Source organism: Saccoglossus kowalevskii, chromosome 21 (assembly GCF_978046115.1).
Source record: "Saccoglossus kowalevskii chromosome 21, keSacKowa6.1, whole genome shotgun sequence".
Taxonomy (NCBI): domain Eukaryota; kingdom Metazoa; phylum Hemichordata; class Enteropneusta; family Harrimaniidae; genus Saccoglossus; species Saccoglossus kowalevskii.
The window spans coordinates 11415962-11440437 of NC_140661.1; the positions used below are offsets into that span (position 1 = coordinate 11415962).

Here is a 24476-nt window from a genome sequence, read left to right on the forward strand (position 1 = left end):
ATGCATGGATTGGTAAATACTTTAATCGATATGAAGTATATTGAAGGAATTAAAGCATAGTTTATTCAAAATGTAAGGCTCGTGTGTTTGACATTTTTTAAATTATTCACTTGCGTGAAAAAAATGTGTTATGGTATGTTTTTTCACGACACTAAAAGATACACTTTTTTAAAATGAACATTTACAAGTTACAGAATGGCGTTGTTTAGAACACAGTTTACATTTACTGCAAGTGAACAATGAGATGAATGCACTGATGCCAGTGTGTACAAATAAAATGGGTAACCTTTCACTTCAATTTTGCAGAAGGCAAACATAATTACAGGACAAATTTGAACATTTTTATATATCCACACTGAGACTTGTTAAAATATGGTACATTTGTAAATAGTGAGGGGAAAGTTGTACTCTCCACTTGGATCATGTAAGAACAGATTGCTATGAAAAACAGTCATTTACGAGTATATGTAAACGAGTAAAGTTGCGAAAAAAAAAGTATGAGTACTCTTTTGAGCAAAGTGAGAGTACCTCCCGAGTAAATATTGAATGCAAGCTTCAATCTAAGTTTAGCAAGAGTTATAACAATGGAAACGAGCCAAACAATAATATTATTAACAGTGAACCTACGAATATGAGATTTGCGAAAGTAATCATACTGTATTTGTAAAACTGAGAGGCGTACAGAACCAAAAACTGTTCAGCCCAGTTTTTAGAGTGTTTAATCTAAAGCATGGCTCGTCCGAGTGTTAGGGTCTAGTAACTTACCGCGGAAAGAAATGTCCATTTTAAAAGTAATCACTAAGTAGTAAGTAGCACTCGTGAGAGAACTTTAGTTTGAAACTGCCTGATTAATCAGTTTTCAACAAAGACACGATCTAATTTAATAGCAAATCATGCAGTTTGCTATCAAAGAAACTGACACATTCTGGAGAAAATTGTCCGAATCAAAAAAAGGGTTAGAAAGAGCACCAGTGTGCTGGGAGTAAAAAAATACTAGTAATTACAATTTTAAGATCAGGCTTTCAAACATGAATTTACATTTGTCTGCTATTTGAGATGCAACGTGGAAACAATGTGTTTCACATTACTAAAGTCTATAATACTATTATATATTTCCATATATAATATAGAATGATATAACATTTGAATGTACATCTGTGGTTTGTATTTAATTTATTCCAGAACACCTCTACTACAAGTTCAATTTTTATCTGATTCTGTTGAGATACCAGAAATTGGCTAATTATTAGATAATTAATATGCATTTACTTGGGGAGTGGCAACTTTTTGTCTCACTCATGACCTCTTTGGACATATTTTTCTGTTATAATTAATTCTGCTGTACAGTATATGTTAAATGGAGAACCTAGAAGAGAACTAAGTGGCCACTATTGTATATATCTATCTATTGGACAAGGTAGTGGCAGGCAACAGATAATATTCTTCTCCAAAGATTATGCAAATTATTGTATAGTTATAGATATAATATTCTGGTTTGCACCGGATATGATATTGTTAGGTTTGCACCAGATAGGTATATTGGTGGCAGTGTAATGCTTTTATTTATTTAGTATTTGTGTGTTCTATTTCCAAACAAGAAGCTCCACTGTTAGCAATCAACCTTGCTGTTTTCAACAAGAATTCGAAAATATCAATTTTCAAAAATTACAAAAATATTCATCAAAATTAGAGAATTGAAAATATCATCACAAAATGAGCAAATCTGAGAGAGGTCCACAAGTAACACCTATAGTGTAATATCAAAGCAATCAGACTTGTTGTTTTTAACAAGAAGTCGAAAATATCACTTTTTACCAAAAATGACACAAATATTCACCAAAATTAGAGAATTGAAGATATCATCATGAAATGAACAAGTCTAGAAGAGGTCTACCCAAGGTACATACACACCAAGTATTAAAGCATTCAGGCTTGCAGTTTTCAAGAAGAAGTCGAAAAAGTTGAAACGGACAACGACGGACAATCACTCATATGATAAGCTCCGCTCGACTAAGTCGACAGCGGAGCTAAAAACTTAAAATTAGATATTAAATGAAAACGTTCACAATTAAATGAATTATTTATGTCTAGAACAATATTTTTAAGGCATTGCACAAGTTAATGTCCACTTTGGAATTTTGTATTCTTGTCACACAAGTTTGTTAGATACTAAGCTGTATATAGTTATAATGCGTATGTAAGTACATGTACTATAGCACAAAACGATTGTGTACATAAAAGGTTCAGATACATGATAGAGATTATCTTGGTATACTAACAATGTAGTGAAACTGAACAGAAAAAGTCATTCAATACCAAAGAAATTGGCATGGATAATTAAAAATCAAAATAGCCTAAAATGAAAACAAAAATATTCACCAACGAATCAAATCAATACCACGCCAAAATGACAGGAAATCGAGTTACGATTTTACTCTACAAATACCGGGTTATTAAATAGCCATATAAATAAATAACAAGTACCCATAACGTGCTGGCATTATCAAATCGATACAAATATTCACGAATTATTTTTGTGTTGTCATTATGAATCTGATTCATAATGACACAATTAAAAAAGTCTTTGTAACAACTTCTGTAAATGTGAAAACAAAATGTGTAACATATTGATAATTGTATCTTTTCAATTTCTTGACTCATGAAGTCACGAGTTCCATGTTTGGAACGATACAATTATTAATAGGCCAAATATTACTATTACTGGGAAAATCGTAAATGTTATTTTTTCAGGAACATGTTATAGTAATTGTTAGATAATTGCACATTTTAACAAACTGAGGCAGACCTAAATCACCAGTTACAGTCGTTCCAGGCATTGATTTGATGCTAAAATAGTTCTAGATGTGAATAACTTACTACAATAGGTTACACATTTTGTTTTCACACTTTCAGAAACTGTTACAAATAATGCAGACCACATGTAACACGTGCTGCAAATTGAAGCAGGCACCTAATGTTTTTGGCAGAACTTCTCACCGGGGTGCATCAAATTGTAGACACGATACTCTCGGGTACTAATCCTTCGACGATATTGTAGGCAGTCTGCTTTGAAACACCACTTTGGTGTCCAATCCTAGCAAATGACAGTTCACGAAATACAAATCGAAAAGTTTTGTTCTCAATTCGACTGCATTTTGACTCCTTACCTATACAACGTGGTGTTTAAACAACTTGGACGAATGCCGGTTTTTAGACACGCAACTAAAACGATGTCTGAAACTTAAACTTTTAGCAAAAAAGTAAATACATGTAAAAGACGCACGAGCCACTAAGTATAGGGACGTCTGACTTTGTAGCGGAAATGTTGTGGGCAATATCTGTCAATCATTTCTCTGATATATCGCTGATGTTTATATTTCTAGTTAGTTATTTCTAACTGATGTAAATGTGAAAACAAAGTGTGTAACCTATTGTAAAATATTGTGTATATCTAGCACTACTTCAGCATTAAAGCAGTGCCTGGAACGCTGTAATATGGTTACATTTCTTATCAGTTGTCATCTGTGTCTACTACGTGTCTACTAATGCATTATGGGAATGATAGCTATTGTGTGGAACAAAAAATCTTTTTACGTAGTTCTTAAAGGACGTATATGAACCCCAAACAGACTAGGTCATGACATTGTCTTTTTATGTAGTATTTATGTAAATCAGGTAACTAATATGAACAGAACAGAACGAAAAAATATGAATTATTATGCTAATTATAGAATTAATATGAACAAATTTTAACACAAAATTAATCAGGCCTGTCTATTGTCCTAGAGCATTTATGTACCAAATTTTATTCAAATGTGATGATCAGTAATTGACATATCAGTGTTAATTAATTATGTTAATTAGGTAATTAATATGCATAAATATTTACCAAAAACTAATTGGGTCTCTGCATAGTTCTCTTTAAAAGTTTCATTAAAATCCAATTTGTGGTTCTTTATATATCAGTGGAACATTATGCAAATTAGGTAGTTAATATCCAATTAAAACTAATCAGGTCTCTGCATAGTCCTGGAAGATCTGTGTAGCAAGTCTCATTGAAATATGATGAATAGTACTTGAGATATCAGGCAAAAAGCTGAAAATTAACTTATTATGCTAATAAGGTAATTAATATGCACAAATATTTACCCAAAAACTAATCAGGGGTCTGCACAGTCCTTCAGTAACTATGTACCAAGTGTCATTGAAATGTGATGATTACTACTTAAAATATCAAGTGAAAATTAATTATGCAAATTAGGTAATTAATATGTACCGATATTACCCTAAAAACTATCAGGTCTGTGCAGTGTCCTATGACATCTATGTACCAAGTGTCATTGAAATGTGATGATTACTACTTGAAATATCAAAAGCTGAAAATTAATTAATTATGCAAATTAGGTAATTAATATGTACTGATATTACCCTCAAAACTATCAGGTCTGTGCAGTGTCCTATGACATCTATGTACCAAGTGTCATTGAAATGTGATGATTACTACTTGAAATATCAAAAGCTGAAATTTAATTAATTATGCAAATTAGGTAATTAATATGTACTGATATTAATCAAATCTGAGCATTGGCCCAGAGTATCTATGTACCAAGTTTCATCAAAAATCAATGTATGGTTCTTGAGATATCAGTGGAACAGACACACACAGAGACACAAACAGAGACAGACACAGACACACAGACAGACACACCAAGTGCAAAGACTCTCGTTTTGTGCTTCGCACATGGGAGTCAAAAATGGTAGCCTGATGATCTTAGAAATAAATGAAATAACTTGAGTATGGGCAACTTAAACTGTATTGCGTACTTTAATATAGCTTGCAAATTTAAATTAATACATGGTTTGAATGCAATTGTGTGGTTTTCTGCAGTTCAGTGTTGTGCGCATAACACCATTCAGTGATTGGCCAACCGACATCAGTTGTTAAGTGTTATATAAATTTGGTAGTAGCTCTGTCAATAAGAATACACCATTAAATCTACAGACCACACCAAGAATCATGAACAACTTGTACCGCAACCAAAATAACTTGTCTGAATTTAACAGGCCTAATGTATGAATATTTGCCAAAAGGTCACACATCCAGGTAAAATTCTGGGGGTACCAATTCAATAACAATCAGAATTTCGCAAATATTTGTCCTCTTCCTTCCAAATGTGAGTAATTTAAAAATATTTAAACATCTCAAAAATGTATGTGTAATATGAGATATAAGTTACAGCGTGTCGTTATTTTGTTATTTTACAGAGTATTTTCATTCTATTATATTAGGAATTGCGAATTCCAAATATGTAATGATTATCCGTGTAATGATCCTCTAATAATAAAAACAAACATGACTGCCACCAGGGTTTGACTCCACACAAAGAAGATCGCTGATTCTGTTCTAAACACTTTAGATTTCAACATTCTCATGATGTATCATTGGGAGGAAAAGATGTACAATAATAAGGTTATAAGAGGATACCACAAAGTATGCATCAAGACAGTACGCAGTTGCATTAGTCGATACTTCCGCTGTACTGTCTTCGTGCATACTTTTCGGTATCCTCGTAATAAACTCATATTATTGCTGTTTTAGAGCAAAAATACCCCCAAAAGTACCAGGATGAGTGACCTTAAGATGTCATACATTCCCCTAATATAAAAAAAAATCAACTAATTTAAAAAGCATCAGTAAATGTAAATAAATTGTTTCCTAAAAATTGTAAATATTTAAAGCTTTTTTAAAAACCCACATGCATGTCATAAACAATAGATAATTATTTTCATTATAATCTGCATAATTTTGAAGAATTTTTATTGGCAGAATTGTTGTTTTGTTGTGTAGATCGTAAAAGCTGCACTTACGAAAGATCTCCAGAAAATTGTTCTCCTTCATATTTTCAATGATGACAATTATATATCATGTACTGTATTTGCTCTATTTGAAGCGCATCACAAAAAAATGCATTATTGTATACTATATATATTTTGACCATAGATACACCTCTGTACACACAAGCACTACTAATAGAGCAAACACAGCACTGTCACAATAGAGACAATTGACTATAGAACAAGCAGCCTCTTGGCTGAGATAGCTCCGCTGTTAGCAATGCACATTTCAATTAAAGAACAGAAGATATCATTAGAAAATGAACAATATGCATAGTATCAATGCAATGGGACTTGCTGTTTTCAACAAGAAGTCAAAAATATCACTTTTTACCAAAAATAACAAAAATATTAACCAAGATTAGAGAATTGTAGATATCATTACAAAATGAACAAATCTGAGAGAGATCCACATGTAGTACCTATGTATGTAATATCAAAGCAATTGGAATTACGGTTTTTAAACAAGAAGTCGAAAATATCACTTTTTACCAAAAATGACAAAAATATTCACCAAAATTAGAGAATTGTAGATATCATTACAAAATGAACAAATCTGAGAGATCCACATGTAGTACCTATATATGTAATATCAAAGCAATAGGACTTGCGGTTTTTAACAAGAAGTCAAAAATATCACTTTTTACCAAAAATGACAAAAATATTCACCAAAATTAAAGAATTGAAGATATCATCATGAAATAAACAAATCTGAGAGAGGTCTACCCAAGGCACATATACACCAAGTATCAAAGCATTCAGGCTTGTAGTTTTCAAAAATATAAAACACTGACACGGACGACGGACAGTCACTCGTATGATAAGCTCCACTCGACAAAGTCGACAGCGAAGCTAAAAAGGTCATCAGAAAAAAGCTTGAATACAAAAACCTTAGTGTTGTTGAAATCAGATATACAGGATGATCACATATATAGACTCGGCAAAATAAATTCAACGTCTTAAGAACATTGACTATTTGATACATATACATATTATAGATAATCTGAATTCATCAAAGTGGCATAAGTGGTATAACACCAATGCCGACACCGCCTTCATGGCCAGACATCGGTTCTACATCGGTCCAAGTGTTCATCTGTGGATCATACATCTCAACAGTGTTCAAATTAGTCAGTCCATCGTAACCGCCAATGGCGTACAGCTTACCACAGTTTGCGGAGAGTGCCACACGACTTCTTCGCGACTTCATTGGTGCAATAAACGACCATTGTTGGAGTACAGGATCAAAGATTTCCACAGAATTGAGAAAGACAGAACCGTCGTAGCCACCACACACATATAGTTTACCATTGAGTGCTGCAACACCAAGACGGCATCTTTTTGTCAACATCGGTGGTAACATTGTCCAGCGTCCAGTAAAATGATTGAAAGATTCAACCTGAAAATATGTGTACAGTATAAAGTCAGAAAGCAATACTGGTCATACCTTTATTTCTGTTAACTTGCACATGTCTCTTCACCATCAGATTTTAAAATACTGTAAAGGGGGTAATTATTCACTGGGTTTTAATTTAGCTTATTTCGCTGACTGGAAAAATGCGCTAAATTAAAACACAGTGAATATGTAAAATTTAGCTTAGAACACATTATCTAAATGACGAAACCGTGAATTTAAAACCCACTGAATATGCCTGAAATGGTAAATCAGTGAAATTTAAACCCAGTGAAAATTAGTCATTTTACAGTAATACAGTTGTATTCAATGTGCAGAGTGTGTATTACTCGTACTTGCAAACTAACATATTGCATAAACCACTATAATTGTAACATAGCATATTATATTTGCTTAATTAGCAGTGTATGTGCTTACGTGAATTACAGAAGTGTTTCTACAGACAGAATATGTAAAGATTTAACACTTATCTGGGCAATTCAATGTAAAATACATAGGGCTGGCAGGATTAGGGTTATTATGATTCAGTACACAACAAATATGACGTTTGGTTTATATGGTTTATATATTAGAAACTAGTATGTTATAAGTAAAATGTATGCAATAAGTATGCTATTTTGAAAACTTACAATTTAGTGTACAGACTAGACTTTGCATGTTGGTTATTTCAGTGCAGATTTAGCCAACAAATAATCATGCGTATAACAGACTTTGTATTTATGGAAGCTGACCTTAGTTCGGCACTTGATGAACCTTTCAATTTGACATTGCGGAATAAGTCGGTAATTACTACTCACTGTGTATTTATGATTTTATCACATGTTATCGTAATGACGTTTAGGGTGAATCATCACGAACTGAAATACTACAGTTTAGTATATAGACTAGAAATTGCACGTTGGTTACGTTGGTGCAGTTTTATTAATCATACGTACATCAGACTTTAACAGAATATAAGGAAGTTAACCTTAGGAAGACACTTTATGAACATTTGAATTGTGGAATAAGTCATTAATTACTGCTCACTGTGTATTTACGATTTTATCACAAGACCACAGAACATGTCATTCATAGTAATTATGTTTAGTGTTAATTATCACTAATTGATATTTCACAATAAATATGGTTAAATATCATCAGTCTGTGTGTGCTCGCACAACATGTGAAAAAAAAAATGTTGTGTGACATAAACGATGCTCGGAGTTGATGTGTGATAAAAAAGGTTATCTCCTTGTGTAACTTATATGTTGAGGTAGTGCTATCTTGGTGTTGTATCAACTCAACTTCAGTTAATGAATAATACTAGACCATGAAATCATTTGTATCAATCAGATCTATAAACAATCGTTATCAGTTGATAACCTTTAGTAAACCCCCACAGTTGTGGTCCGCATTTTATAAAAAAGTTCACAACTACAGTGTTAATCATAAACATACTCCAACTTTAATATACAATTATGTGTCGCTCAGGATGACAATTTTTTTAATGGAACCATTCATTGTGTGCGACATCACTAGCCCATGAAGTCATTTGTACCGTCGTTATCAGTTGATAACCTCTAGTAAACCCCCACAAAGTTAATAACTACAGTGTTAATCATGACAAATTTGTCAATGGAACCGTTCATTGCGTGCGACATTACTCATATAAGAACACCAAAGAAAATAAAAACTAGAAAATAGTCCAAATTACTCTTTTGTTGCACATAAAGAAAATTCTGCATCCAATATCAATTCATTTATTGAATAATTAGTGATAAGTGAAATGGTTTACGTAATTGGTACATGTATGAATCAGGGATGTGTTGATCATCTCATGAACTGCAATGAACTGATTTACGTACTTGAGTCAAAAGCTACGGAAAAAAACTTTCACGGTTATGACATTTATGTTTATAAAAACCAGAAACAACTCCTTTTTTAAGCAAAGTATTAGCCCACAGTATAGTAAATCTTGCAACAAAAGACTTGCCAGACACACAAAATGAAAACTACATTCAATGATGGCTACTTGTGACTGTGAGGAGAGAAATACCAAACAACTACACATCGTGCCCCATAATCCTTTCAGTTTGATCAAAGCGGCCATTTTGTCCATGTGAGACAAGGAAGTTGCATGATACAATTGGCTGAAAAAGCCTCATTTCCAAAAAATAATATTAGTGAACAATGAAAAACACATGTTTTCAGTAAAACTGTGCCACAATACATTCTAATACAAAACATGGTAGTTTTGAATAAACAGATTTTATCAGCAAGACTCCAAAAAATAATCATAAAATGGCTGTAAAAAAGTTATTTGAAATGCAAAAGTCCAGTCCAGTAAAAGTAAAATTCAAAATTCGTTTTTTTAAATGTGTTTAACCAGCAACAAATTACTTACCTAATCTTCATACAATTTTTAATATCACATGTACAACATACTCCAGTCTTTCAAATGCATGGTATGATCCAACATCCCTTTGTAATTAATTAACAACTTACCGAACTGAATATTGACAATCCGTCATGTCCTCCTACGGCACACACTTGACCATCAAATATTGCAACACCCGCTGCACTTCGCGACTTGTTCATATTAGCAACCATGTGCCATCTAGAAGGAGAAAAACAGAATATGTTTAACAAAAAGCACTATCTCGCCAAAGTTTGGGTGCATCATTTTGCATATTTTTCTAAAACTTTGTCATTAATTTTAGGCCAAGTCATAATTTATTAAAAAAGTCATAATACAGTCGTAATAGTTATTACGAGGATACCGCAAAGTATGTAAGAAGACAGTGCAGCAGTAGTATCAACCAATGTGCAATAGTGTCGACCAATGTGTAATAACCTTATTATTATCATACATCTTTTCCAGCTAAGAATACATCATGGGAATGCCATGTTTGTTTTTATTAGTAGAGGACGTTTACTTGCATAATCGTTCAATATTTAGAGTTTACATTTCCTAATATTGTAGAATAAAAATACCCAGTGCAATACTGCAAAATTATGACACGCTGTAACTTATAGCATAACGATGACAGATATATAATTTTTGAATTTTTTTGAGAAAAAAAATAACTGAATTTTCATTGATGTACCAGTACTGGGATGTGTGGGGGAATTGTGGGTAATCCTTACTTGTCATTTTCTGGATCATAGACTTCCACTGAGTTTAAAGATGAGATACCATCATACCCACCACATGCATAGACTCTACCATCAACGGCAGCTGCACCTAGTGCACTGGAGAAAACATGCAAGAAACATATGACATATTCAGCAACAATCAGAAGAAAAGATAAAAAAAAGACACCTGCAACAGACACAAACACTGTGAAGATAGCATATGGTTCATTTTAGTGTTGGATTCAAATATGATTCATACTCCCATTGAAACACCAACCCACAAAAATGTTGATATATAGCAATTTCAGGCAATGTGAAGAAAAATTTTATGCAAGAAAAATAGGGATCAACCTAATATTTTTTTGAGCTGAAAGACTCGTGAAATTACCTAAAATGTTATTGAAATTAACTTTTTAAAACTTCGGGTACCTAAACACGTATTTGTTTATAGTAAAATGACAAGAATTTGTACTGCTTTTTTTTTCTTTATTCAATATATGTAAAATGCATATTCATATCATAAAATATCAAAAAACACCAACCAATCAATCTAAACATACCATGGTAGTACAGATTGAAAGTGCAAACCTTAAATGTCTATAATTTATGTTTACCTTCGTTTACTGTTCATTGAAGCCACTTCCCACCACTCTTTAACAACAGGGTCGTATACCTCCACCGTACTGAGTCTTGACTGTCCATCATATCCACCAATAGCATACAATTGACCACTCAATACAGTCACACCCACACGACTACGCAGTGTACTCATTGGTTTAGCTGGCACCCAATTGTTACATATTGAATCATATACTTCTACTGTGCTTAAAGATTCACCTAGTAAACAAAGTAAAGCACATGTTAGGTAAAACAAGGGATAGACCAGTTGAAATCAAGGGGTGGTAAAAATTGTTCCTTTTCCTGTCCAAGATCTCACATTTTCCTACCCTAATTCTAGTTCCCCTGTTCAAAGCATGCATGCAATGAAGCTACTTTTATTATCATCTATGAACTTACAATGTGATTGCTTGCAAGAAGTTCAGAAAAAAAAAATTTTTAAATTATAATAAAGTAAACATTTTCTAGCAAAATTAGAAGTGAAAAAAAATGCCAAAAAAGTTTCTGGAGAGTATAGTTTAATTGAGATCTGAAAGCTTTTTTAATATGGGTAAATATTTTACCCCACATAACAGTACAGGGTCCATAGCACCAAGAGCCAAATGATTTCCAAGTTTTCCAGACGTTTTTCCCAACTTTCTTGAATTTTTCCACATTTTGACCCTTAATTCAGGCCAACATCATCACCAAAGCTCATCTAATTCTGAGGATATGGTAGTTCCCTGGAGAAAACAGGCCTTTCTAAAATAAATTAATAACTATGAAGAAATTTAAAGACTTTTCAAAGATTTTTTTTCATTTTTCCTGTAATATATATAGACAACACAAAGACTTTCCAGACCTCAAAAAATCCAAAGAATTTTCCCAACTCTATTGACCCTGCAGTAGTGTAACAGTGTTATTTCTTTTCTGTAGACTAGACAAGCGGCAGTCAGTGCAACAAAGAGATTATTGAAACCATATACGACACGCACCTGAATTGGTTAAACCACCTACAGCATAAATCATTCCTGTAATATCATTACAACATCTAGGTCTGGTTCTTGCACTCTGTAATTGTGCTCTTCTTTCTGGCATTAAATGATAATCTTTGGCTTCATCAACTAGGTCTCTGGTTTAAAAAAAAATAATATAACAGTGAGTAATATAATAATAATAATTCTTGGCTAAGGGTTAAAGCCATGATACATAGGTCATATGGTCTACAAAGTAAAATGTCCGCTTGGTCCTCCTGTATGCAGCAGAAACCTGGAGAACCAACAAGAAAATTGAGAACAGGCACAGAGGTTTTGAAAGCTGCTGTCTCTGCTGAATTCTGAAAGTACACTGGTCACAGCATATTACAAACAAAGAAATCAGTAGATGCACAGGTATCAAAAGTATCATTCATAGAGTAAAACAAAGATGCTGACGATGGCTGGGCCACGTGATGAAACCAGACACCAACACACTGCACTCAGATGGGCACCACATGTAAAAAGTAGAAGATGCAGACCGTTGGACACCTGGTGGAAGACAGTGGAAGAGGAAATGGGATAAATGGGAAAAACCTGAGATTCGTTGGCTTGCTCAGAATCGTGAAGACTGAAGGATTATATTGGCGCCTTAAGAGAGGATTAAGCTTACATAGGTAAATTTGTTTTGACAACAAACATTGATCCGTGTATCATGCCATGTTTCGTGTTGACAGACTGTTGTCAAGATATTGCCAATTGTTGATTGAAATAGAGAAATGCTCTTTTCTTTCAACAAGTTGCAAGTTGTTAATTGCACTCTGTCCACTTGTAACATTGCATGACACACAGGATAAACATCTGTTGTCAACAAAAGTTAGCTTGTTAAACTTTGAATCACAAGCATCAAGAATAACGGTAGTAACAAAAAATGTAGTTATGGACACATTCCTTAACAAATGTGGACTTTTTAAAAGCTTTACAAACTCTTGATATTTTGGTTGGTGAAAGGTCCATCAAAAAATGATAATGAGCAAATAAAAAATTCAAGTCACCCCAAACTTGTTTCTATGGTTATAATGGCATTACGACCAATGTGCACCATGCTAATGTGTTAAATATGTGAGCCCAATGCTCTAATTACGGAAAAATGCATCAAGTACTGCAATAAAACTAGGAATTCACCAACCTGCATTGGTGACATGTCTTTACTAGCTCCTCAGTTGATATTCTGTCTGTTAATATTTGTGGCCTAATAAGTGGTAATCGAACTTTGGCAAGTAACTCAGGCATGTACTGTTGCCGATTTGCAATATCACGTTTTACCCATGCAACAAGTGCTTCAAATACCTGTAAATAACCAGATAATTTATTAGTAATGTCGAACCTGTGTTACTGAAAACATAACCATACAATGATTACCTTTGAGCAGAGCTGATGCAACTTATTTGTATATATACAATGTACCTGTACAATAAAAGAAACATCGGTCTGACCAAATAATACTCAGTATAAAGACTAAAAGGATGAACAATAATTGCAGGTTTAGTGTTTTACGGTAGTTTCTACACAGACATTTTAAATTTATTCAAGGCAAACAACCTTAATTTTATTTAATCTCCAGTTTTGAATATCTATTGACAAAATTACCATTTAACAAAGAAATTCAGTGATATTTTCTCTCACAAAATAAACAATCCTGCATATTCATTTATTTGTTGCAACTCATTTGTATCAGAGGCTCACTGTTTGAAAAAATACATGTAAATAGGAGCTGCATAAGTTACAAACTAAATAGGGCATTACATAACAAATTAAACACAAAAAAAAAATTGGATCAAATTTCTAAATTAAGAAATAATACAAAAAAGAATATTGGGTCAAATGTGAAATACTAGAATTAAAGAGAAAAATTATATAGCATCTTAGCCAGCCAAGGTTTGTTTATTCAGCCATCGCTTCACCACTATACCTTGGCAGATACTATATAGCAAAGGTATATTTAAGTGCGCCCTCTATGGCAACACTAGAGATATTTTCTTCAATGCATTGTCCAAAATGCCTCTGATGCAGACAAAATTGTACAGTTGAAGCTTTTCTTTACAGCACAAATAAAAGTTGATATGCTACTAGTGTTTTTTATTCATGTTGCTCATTTATCGTATCTGTTTATTAGAGTCATGGGACCCTAAAACACAGTCTACACGATAAACTGTTTTTTTCGATAATTTCAGGCCAAATGCTTTCTACATACGGATAGGTTTTGGCCATTTTTCTGGAAAAAAGAATATCCTGCTAACCTAACCTTTTAACCACCAGTTCCCTCATTTCATCACAAATTCACAAAATTGTCCTGTTTATAGTCTGCACTTTCTTTCAGAAAATTCAAAAATAGTCGTATTTTGTTTGTAAGAACTGAGAATTTACTCAAATTTTGTTTGTTGGCTCCAAAATATGGGTTCATTTCAATAAATATTGAAGAATACAAGAAAAAAGTGGAGACAAATTTGAGCAAGAAAGTCTGGTGGTGAAAAGGTTAACATTTCATCAAATGGAAAGGTTATAAGAACTTGTGGTGAAATATCATGCAATGTACATGTTCTAGTTACCAATTATTTGTCACATTATTTACCTACAGCTCAAATAACCCAGAGTCAGTAACTTCAGTACATACCTGATCCTCTCCTTTCACATTTAAATCATCACACGATAAAATTTCAAATATTTCTTCTTTTGATAAATTTAAAAACTCGTCGGATTTTGATACATCTATAAATCGTTTATGAAGGTAGCTATTGGCAGCTTCTTGTAAATTCGAACACATCATAGTATCAGCAAATGTACGAATTCCTAGACAATTACACGGGTTTAACCTGTAAAAAATATGAAAAAGAACAAAATCAACACAAGGCGAAGTTGACAACATGTTACAGAAAAACTGGATTAAAATGTTAACACATGCAGAAAAAAGGCTGGGCTACGCAAATAAAACTCTCTAAATACACTGTACAGTACCGTCTGGGTGTAACTTAAATTCCAGCCTGGGTGTTTTGCCTTTTCATAAAAACTTATAATTTTTAAAGCCAGCTTCATCATGTACTTACTTTACTCCGCACAATTTAGATATGTGGCAGTTTTGAAAGCAAGCAAAGTTTTCGCTTTAGGCTAGCTAATTAAGTGACGCTTGGACCATATACAGGGTAAGTCTGATTAGACCTGGCTCTAAAGAAATGAATGACCTGTCAAGCTACTAAATGTAACTACAGTGTGTACTATAACCTGGAGCATTCAATCTTAGTGACAATGTAATGCAACATACCGGTAATCATGATAACCCATACAACCTTTAAGCATTCAAACAACAAATCACAGTCTGTTCTGTGAATGTTTTTATATAAAGGAATATTCCCAGCACTCAGAGAAAAGTAGAGGGTTTTAATGTTGATATCATTATTCAAAATGGCCACCGAGGATTGGCATTTCTTTCAGTGTCACAGGTGACAGGTTTTACTGTATTCGCCTTGGTGTTCTGTTCAGACAGGTTTCACTTTATCAGTTTGTTGGTGTTCAGTTTAGTCAGGTTTTACTGTGTTAGTCTCTTTGGTGTTCAGTTTAGAAAGGTTTAATTGTGTTAGTTTCTTTGGTGTTCAGTTTAGACAGGTTTTACTGTATCAGTCTATTTGGTGTTCAGTTTAGTCAGGTTTTACTATATCAGTCTCTTTGATGTTCAGTTTAGACAGGTTTTACTATATCAGTCTCTTTGGTGTTCAGTTTAGTCAGGTTTTACTGTATCAGTTTGTTGGTGTTCAGTTTAGTCAGGTTTTACTGTGTTAGTCTCTTTGGTGTTCAGTTTAGACAGGTTTTACTGTATCAGTCTCTTTGGTGTTCAGTTTAGACAGGTTTTACTGTATCAGTCTCTTTGGTGTTCAGTTTCGACAGGTTTTACTGTATCAGTCTCTTTGGTGTTCAGTTTAGACAGGTTTTACTGTATCAGTCTCTTTGGTGTTCAGTTTAGACAGGTTTTACTGTATCAGTTTGTTGGTGTTCAGTTTAGACAGGTTTTACTGTATCAGTCTCTTTGGTGTTCAGTTTAGTCAGGTTTTACTGTGTTAGTCTATTTGGTGTTCAGTTTAGACAGGTTTTACTGTATCAGTTTGTTGGTGTTCAGTTTAGACAGGTTTTACTGTATCAGTCTCTTTGGGATTCAGTTTAGTCAGGTTTTACTGTATCAGTCTCTTTGGTGTTCAGTTTAGGCAGGTTTTACTGTATCAGTTTGTTGGTGTTCAGTTTAGACAGGTTTTACTGTATCAGTTTGTTGGTGTTCAGTTTAGACAGGTTTTACTGTATCAGTTTGTTGGTGTTCAGTTTAGACAGGTTTTACTGTATCAGTCTCTTTGGTGTTTAGTTTAGACAGGTTTTACTGTATCAGTCTCTTTGGTGTTCAGTTTAGTCAGGTTTTACTGTATCAGTCTCTTTGGTGTTCAGTTTAGTCAGGTTTTACTGTATCAGTCTCTTTGGTGTTCAGTTTAGACAGGTTTTACTGTATCAGTGTTGGGATTCAGTTTAGTCAGGTTTTACTGTATCAGTCATTTTGGTGTTCAGCTTAGACAGGTTTTACTGTATCAGTTTGTTAGTGTTCAGTTTAGACAGGTTTTACTGTATCAGTCTTTATTGTTCAGTTTAGACAGTTTTACTGTATCAGTTTGTTGGTGTTCAGTTTAGACAGTTTTACTGTATCAGTTTGTTGGTGTTCAGTTTAGACAGGTTTTACTGTATCAGTTTGTTGGAATTCAGTTTAGACAGGTTTTACTGTATCAGTCTCTTTGGTGTTCAGTTTAGACATGTTTTACTGTATCAGTCTCTTTGGTGTTCAGTTTAGGCAGGTTTTACTGTATCACTTTGTTGGTGTTCAGTTTAGACACGTTTTACTCTATCAGTTTGTTGGTGTTCAGTTTAGACAGGTTTCACTGTGTTTATAATCTCTTTTGGTGTTTTGTCAACAGCTGTTGGTGTACAACAATACAATATACGTTACCTTTCTTTAAGAAATTCACAGCAGGCTTCCTTTATGGCTTGTAACTGTAGAAAACTAGCACCAACTAATATTGATTGCACGTTGTTTACATCTAACTCAACACGACCGTTATACGCATAATTAACAAAGGATTCTAAAACACTGTAAGAAAAGAGAAGAGTGGGGATGAGTACCATATGATGAACACTTATTTGAAACCTTACTGGCTTGACAAGCAATGTGTAGAACTAAAAATTGTGAATTAAAATGCCTCTGATACAGAAAAAATAATTTATTTTGGGAATAATTTTTTGTGATAACCACATTATCGGTTGAGAAATGTTCTCGTGGATTTCACAATTCAAACACTATATTTGACTTTTAAAAGTTTTAGATGACTTTGGACAAAATGGGTACTTCTTATTGGCTGAATTTTTATCAAAATATTGCACAAATTTGAAAAAATAAAGTTGCAGGTTTTATTTTGTGAAAGGTGGAAAAACCATAAGAGTAATTTTTTCTATTGGGCAGAAAATGCATTTGTTTATTTTTAGTATGCATGGCAGTACAAAATGGGGAAGCCCACTATTTTTTTTTGCTTTCATGTCAAAATGTAAAAATAACAGAAGAAAAAAAGCATGTCACACCATTTTTTTGAACATTTAAGGACCAAAAACATTTTTTAAGTCTTAGAAGCACTGTCAGAACAATTTACTTTAATACTGAATGACGATCAGTGAAACATATTGTGGTATGCTTCTGAATAAATGTACAGAAGAAATAATTTGTCAGCTTGCAAAATACTGAAAAAAAGTCGTTTTTTCTTCTCAATTTTGCATACCGGAAAAGTAGAATGAGGAAATAGATTGATTCAGAGCATGTTTTGTTGACACAAATCAACCTTTAATGCATGTACTCAAAATTATTCAATAAATATCTCGTTGTTGTGGTATTACATAACCTTAATTAACAACAACAAAATTGAAACTGCAGCAGGACATCATTTTTCAATTTTCTCTAGGTCGATTGAGAAGCAGCACCTTTTTATTTGGGTCTATTAGACTGCATGCGAAGGTCATGGGGTCAACTGATGTCACCTCCCAAAATAAAAATGCATGATTTATTTCTGTTTGGACATTTATTTTTAAATAAAGAAAATTACAAACATGGTGAAGTAGCTTTTACGGTAATATTGATAAAATAATCTAGTAGTTTTAGATGCTATAATCTTTTATTATACATGTTTATATATTTGAAGACCTGCATTTCAACAGTTGAGTTGCACATACGTAAGGCAGAATTTGCTACATCGAAAAAACCCATCAACAAACAAGCTGCTCTCTGATTGGTCTGACTGTTAGATGTTAGTGTTGGACAGCCAATCAGACACAATCTTTGAATAGAGTAAGCATGCGTGAAAAAAGGGTCATCAGATGGCATGCAGTCACCTTGCAAATTTAAAACAGATGATTTATCTCTGTATGTACTTATCAATAGTTCACTAGTCACCGAATATTAAACATTAAGAACAATTCCGAAACTACACGTGGATCGACATGAAACTACTGCCCAGTAGAAACAATTAAACTCTAATTAACTGAAATATTATATAATAAAGTTATTGTTATTAATTAATATAATGAATGACCTTTATTTGTATTGTCTTATAAAATTTAAAATTTTAATGCTGTATTTTAGAGGCAAGTTTTGGAAAAATATTACATGTAAATCTATCCCACATGCAATATCAATTTATATATTTAAAAAAAAAGAATTTAAGAATAAATTTGTTAATTTAAGAATTTTAGATTTTGTTTATTTCTGTACATGTGCTGCATTCAGAATATGCAATTCATGATACATTGAATTCCCACAATACAGTTGTGTATTTTGTTGTTGTAAATCTCATAAATTACGACTTTGTTTGTTTAAACACCAAAATCAACTTTTGTCAATTTTCTAATTTTTTTTCTACAATTTTGATCGAAACCTGTTGCCAACTGGAATCTATGTCCATTTGGTTTAAAATTAACAAAGACGTGATAGAAAAATACATGAAAAATGTGCGAAATCTTGTACAAAAAAATTGGCAGGAAAAATTCTGGTGTCCAATGAGTTAAAATAGTTTTGTTATTGCCTTATATGTAAATGTATTGAACATTAAATATGAAAAATATATGAAAATGATTATTAAGGTTTTATTTTGTGAATGGTGAGAAAGTTTGATATCATAATAATGCTCAATCATGTGAAGCAATTAGACACTATTCAAAAAACGGAAAATCCAGAGTGCACATAACAGACAATAAGAGATTAACTCCTGCCAAGGTTTTTCACACCATGCCTTTTAAATTTTCACCACATTAGTGATGCTAAATGTTGGTGGATTTATTTATTTAATAGTTTCCTCATAATTTAAAACAAAATTACATGGAGACATTGAAATTATAAATAATTTTTTTTTATATATATTTTATGATTTTTTTTTTCATTTTTTTTTTTCATTTGTACAGTACAGTCAGAGTGCAACTCAACTCCAAAGTTGGCAATAAGTTTACTTTGCCTTTCTATTAAAAATATTACAAGTAAGCACTATTATCATCAAACGCTTTCTTGTGGCATTTACTAATATTATTAATGTTTGACATATTTAGGCTTATTATTCTGCACAATTTAGATATTTGGCAATTTTTAAAGCAATCTAAGCTAGCTTTAACCCTTTTAGTCAACTTTAGGCAACCTCCACAAAATAGTTCTATTTATAGTCTGCTCTTTTGTACAAGAAATACTGCAAAAATGTCAAATTTGTTGATCAAAAATTAGAAGCAATTTTTACACTATGTATGTTTTGTTCAAAATTAAAATTAAAATTGATGAAAATTACAGAAAATGTGAGCAAATTTAACCAAATTTGAGCGGGAAAAACATTTTGTGCTCAAGGGGTTAATTAAGTCAGCTAAATATTATGTTCTGTTCTGACTGTACAGAATTTTTCAAAAAAATATTATATTATTATACTGTATAGACTTACCTTGGTTCAATTCCTTGCATAACTATTTCATCTTGTTTGCTTTCCACCATATCATGTGTAAACATGGCATGAAAATATGGAATGGCTGCCGCTAAAACAATCCGATGGGCGGAGAATTTCTGCTCACCGACCTACCAATCAAAGCAATGACATATGTTATACGATGGGAGGGACTTAAATAATTTAGTCACAGGTTAGAAAATGACTATCACTTTAGAGGAGGGAGGGAGGGTAAATAAATTATTATTTTTAAAATAATAAACAACTTGACATGGAAAAATAACGAAAAAAAATTGCTCCATGCAAAAAAAAGGAAAAATAATTTGTACATTTTTTTTCCAATCACCTCCAAATGATGTGTTGCACACTGCACTAATTGGCTGGTTTAATTAATCTGCCATTGAAATTTATAAATTTTTAAAAATAAAGTAAAGCCTTTGTTTGCACCATGAGTATTATATTTTTTTTTTTACCAGGAATGAAAAAATGTCTGGCACGTGTATATAAAACAAACAAAGAACTTGTAATGATATCCAGTATTACCAGTACCGGTAATTGAAAGTGATGTCTAATCACTTACATGCATTGCTGTAAATAAAAATATAATTACTATTATTTTTATAAACGCCAACAATTTTCCTGAAAATAATTGTAAAAAATTTTTGTGTATATTTTAATAATTTCTTTTGCCACAAATGGAAAAAATTTACCATTCGATACAACCTTGATCACATTTTTTAAAGAAAAAATTAGAATAATGCAAGGATTTTTTTTTTTTTTTTGTGCTTTTGTGGTGACAAAAGTCACCATTGACATTCAATGATTAACTTGTGGTTTCTAAGCAACATCTTTTTTGCATTAAAATGTTAGTGCTACATTTTGCACAAGATTTTGTATTTTTCTCAAATTTCTTTGTTAATTCTGTACCAAATGTCCATTTACTATGAGTTTTGATCAAAATTAAAAACAAAAATCCGGGAAAAAAAAAAAATTTTGTGAAAGGCAGCAAAACATCACCAGCGTACAGTCTGTGTTTGCATAGTGTAATGAGATACAGAATACTAAGTTCACCTGAGAAATGAAAAATATTTCACATATTTCTCCTACAAAACAAATACACAGGTTACAAGTATTTTTCTCCCCACAAGAGGATATATTGAGTAGCTGCATTCTTTGCATTGTATTTACGCTGCAAATCAAACAGAATTTCCTGGTTAGCAGGCGATTGAATGTGCCGCAGGCTAGCTCCAACCACAACTATGTCGGCACAAAATAACTAGCCGTAAAATTACGTCATGCATGTGTTTTTGAGTGCAGAATGTCATTAACATAATAATAAAACAAATGCGATATCTAAACAAAACTAACAATAATTAACCATGCGAATCGCCCGGATTCTAGTACGTATCGTTTGCGAATATTGTTTAAAGATTTGGATTTTAAAATTACAGCAGCAATTTTAATGCAGTAACACTAGCAGGTTAGTGCTGCTATCGTTTTTCGACCCAATGATCTGGAAATAAAACACTAGAAATGTTCCACCAGGCAAATCCACCATGCAGCCATTGGAAAGATAGTGAATAAAAATGTAATATAGGTTTAACCGGAAAACGCGTTATAATTGAACCGTGTATGAGACTGTGGGAGGATGCAATTCAGTCATGGATTCAATGACAGTTTTAATTGTGTTGTGTGATTTGATAATGTCAACAAAAATGTTTGCAACACCGATGAATTAATTCAAAGAATTACGACATTTTACCTTGAGAGTAACATCGCAGAGTTTTCCCTGTCGTCTGATTGACTCCATGACAGGATATCCTTGCGATGGCAAGTCGTTCTTTTGAAAAACGACGATATCGTCAAGCATTTTCGTCGTCGTCGTTGCAGAAACAGCTGCGGCCATGTTGTCGGCTTTTAATAGACTGACTAATTAAAAATGTTTCTGCCGTTGAGGGCGCATTATACAATTGCCTGTAGATATTTTGCATTTTCGTTTGAATTACATATACAGTTCCTGTCATAAGACTGTGTTTTATATAATTTTGAAACTGATATATAAAAAATTTCTATTGGTTCACTAACTGAAAATCATACTTCTTTTTTATTTTAGTGTTTAAGTCAACAATTTATAATATAGACCACAATTTTATTAACATTAATCATATTTTTATAGTAAAAAATACTGAGTTTGATAAAGCTTCGACCAAATTGTGAATTTTAGTTTGCGTATAGGTGGTCTTTAACCATCAATGCAGGCAACAATTCGCTAAAAAAGGATGTTTGACAAAAATTAATGGAAGTCCCTTACACTGGCTTTCTAACAAACCCATTGTTATTTACTTCCAGTGCGCCTTTGCATTGCATGGATCCAGGTAATATGGAGTATAGTCTGTGTAGTGTTACTTCATTTAATAGTTGAACTGAAGCCGTTCTTTGTCATCCTCACTCATAGTCTAGTAGTTACAGGACACAGGTAAACTTTGTCAGACTGCCATTTTTAGTCCCAGTTCGGACACAGTCCGAAAACGGGGACTTATTGATTGGCCCATGGAACTATAAATTGGCCGTACGTGTGTGTGTGTTTGTATAGAAGTAGAAGTGGGGCCAGTGGTCCGGACACACACCAACAAAGTGGAGCCTTTTGTACAAGTGGAGACTCAAACATGGGGACTCACAATGTTTCATAATTTGTATTAATATTTAATCGAATATAAGTCAAGTTTGCGAACCTTAGGTTTAGTAAAGGAGGAAGGTATGGTTCAATTTATATTAATATTAATATAATTGTACCATACCTTCCCCACTATTAAACCTAAGCTTCGCAAACATTTCTATGTTCAGTCATGGGATATTCAACTTTTATTTAAGGTGGAGATGCAGGTTTGTGGGCACTTGGGAGTGAAATTTTTTTTTTGCTTTTTATTATCCAAACAGTCTTGGCTATAGACTGTTAAAATTTTGTAGAATTGTGAATAGTGGAACATACTCAAAAAACGATTTTAAAATATAGATAACAGGTGCAAACATTCTCTCATTTGAATGCTTAGCAAGATTTAGCAAGGCTGTACATAAATAATAAAAAAGAAACATGGTGAAAAAAAGAAATGACGGGATCTCCATATTATGCACTATATTTTGGAACTGTTACAGCCATTTCAATTATGAGCATTAGCAAACTTCTTACTGAGCGAATTGTTATGCAAATTAGCAATTATCTCAGCTACTTTTTAGTGCACATCCCAGAACTTTAAAAAAAATAGCTCCTAGACGCTTTGACCTTTTGTTTTGAAATTTTCACAAATGATTGACAATGTGTTTATCTTCAAAACGCCGTCGGGGCATTGTTTTTGGTTGAACAGTGTTACAACAATCGTACAGACAACTAGCCTGGTTGTTAATTTATGCATAAACTTGAAGTAGTGAAATTTGGGCTGCTGTCCCGCAAAATTGGTAGACAGTTTTCAAGACGGCACTTTCTTCATAGTAAACAGATGTACCCACAAACCAATTTTGACACGAACAGAAGCATGGTTTAGGAGCTAATTTTTTTTTAATCACTTTTGACCAAAAAAGCACATTTTTGTGCATATTTCAAACTACAGTGTCCATATAAAAAAAATTACTAAAAAAAAATTAAAATTCATACAAAAAGCTTTCCGAAAATATATAGTTTTGTGGACAAGGGAGGTCATCTTGGTTTCCTAATTAACTAATTAAAATACCTGTCAGGTAAACTGCATCTCTAACTTAATTAAAATGCAATTCTACGTTGTATTGCATTGTAATTGAGTTTAATTAAATCGAGTTCGCAACTATATTAAAAGTTAATCCAACGTGTCTCGTCACAACTACGGTTACACCAGCATGTGTGTGTGTGTGTGTGTGTGTGTGTGTGCGTCCGTACCTGTATCTTGACATGCCTGGACCAATTACATTTACACATACATCAGTCTGATACATCATACATAATATTATACATATGCACATCAATTTGTTTCACTATCTGATTCAAGATGGCCGAATGGCAGCCATTTTTGTACTGGAAAATATTCAAAATCAAGAATTTCTCAGCTGTTTACAGTTGGATTTTGTTCAAATTGGTAAATACATTAGACATTATGGGACCTTGATTCAAATCAGGTTGTTTTTCAGATAAAATTCAAAATTGCCGACTGGCAGCCATTTTGTTTAATGATTGTGGTATAAGTGCCATATCTCTGACTTGCTTTGACTGATTATGTTCAAATTTTAAGTATTCATCATACATCATGTCATAGATATATTGGTTTGACGATCCTATTCAAAATGGCCTAATAGTGTCCATTTTTGTGCAAACAATCATCAAATATCAAGCATTTCTGAATGGATTTTGTTCAAACTTGGTACATACATTAGACATTACGGGTTCCTGATGCACGTCATTTTAATTTTCAG

At 32.9% G+C, this 24476-nt stretch overlaps 1 protein-coding gene across 2 annotated transcripts; it reads right to left on the bottom strand.

Annotated features, from left to right (window-relative positions):
* Positions 1-4806: 4806 nt before the first annotated feature.
* LOC100370157 (kelch-like protein 18) lies at positions 4807-21954 on the bottom strand. 2 transcript variants are annotated; one of them, XM_002734423.4, is made up of 10 exons: positions 21802-21954; positions 20040-20170; positions 17030-17170; positions 14669-14867; positions 13184-13344; positions 12016-12152; positions 11038-11260; positions 10436-10540; positions 9794-9905; positions 4807-7294 (listed from the first exon to the last, which is right to left on the bottom strand). In XM_002734423.4, the coding sequence occupies exons 1-10, from the start codon at positions 21943-21945 to the stop codon at positions 6908-6910; spliced, it is 1740 nt and encodes a 579-aa protein (XP_002734469.1). In that variant the 5' UTR covers positions 21946-21954; the 3' UTR covers positions 4807-6907. The 2 variants fall into 2 exon arrangements, with proteins under 2 accessions (XP_002734469.1, XP_085351020.1); XM_085494894.1 differs by lacking the exon at positions 21802-21954 and adding an exon at positions 21111-21293.
* Between the last annotated feature and the right edge of the window lie 2522 nt (positions 21955-24476).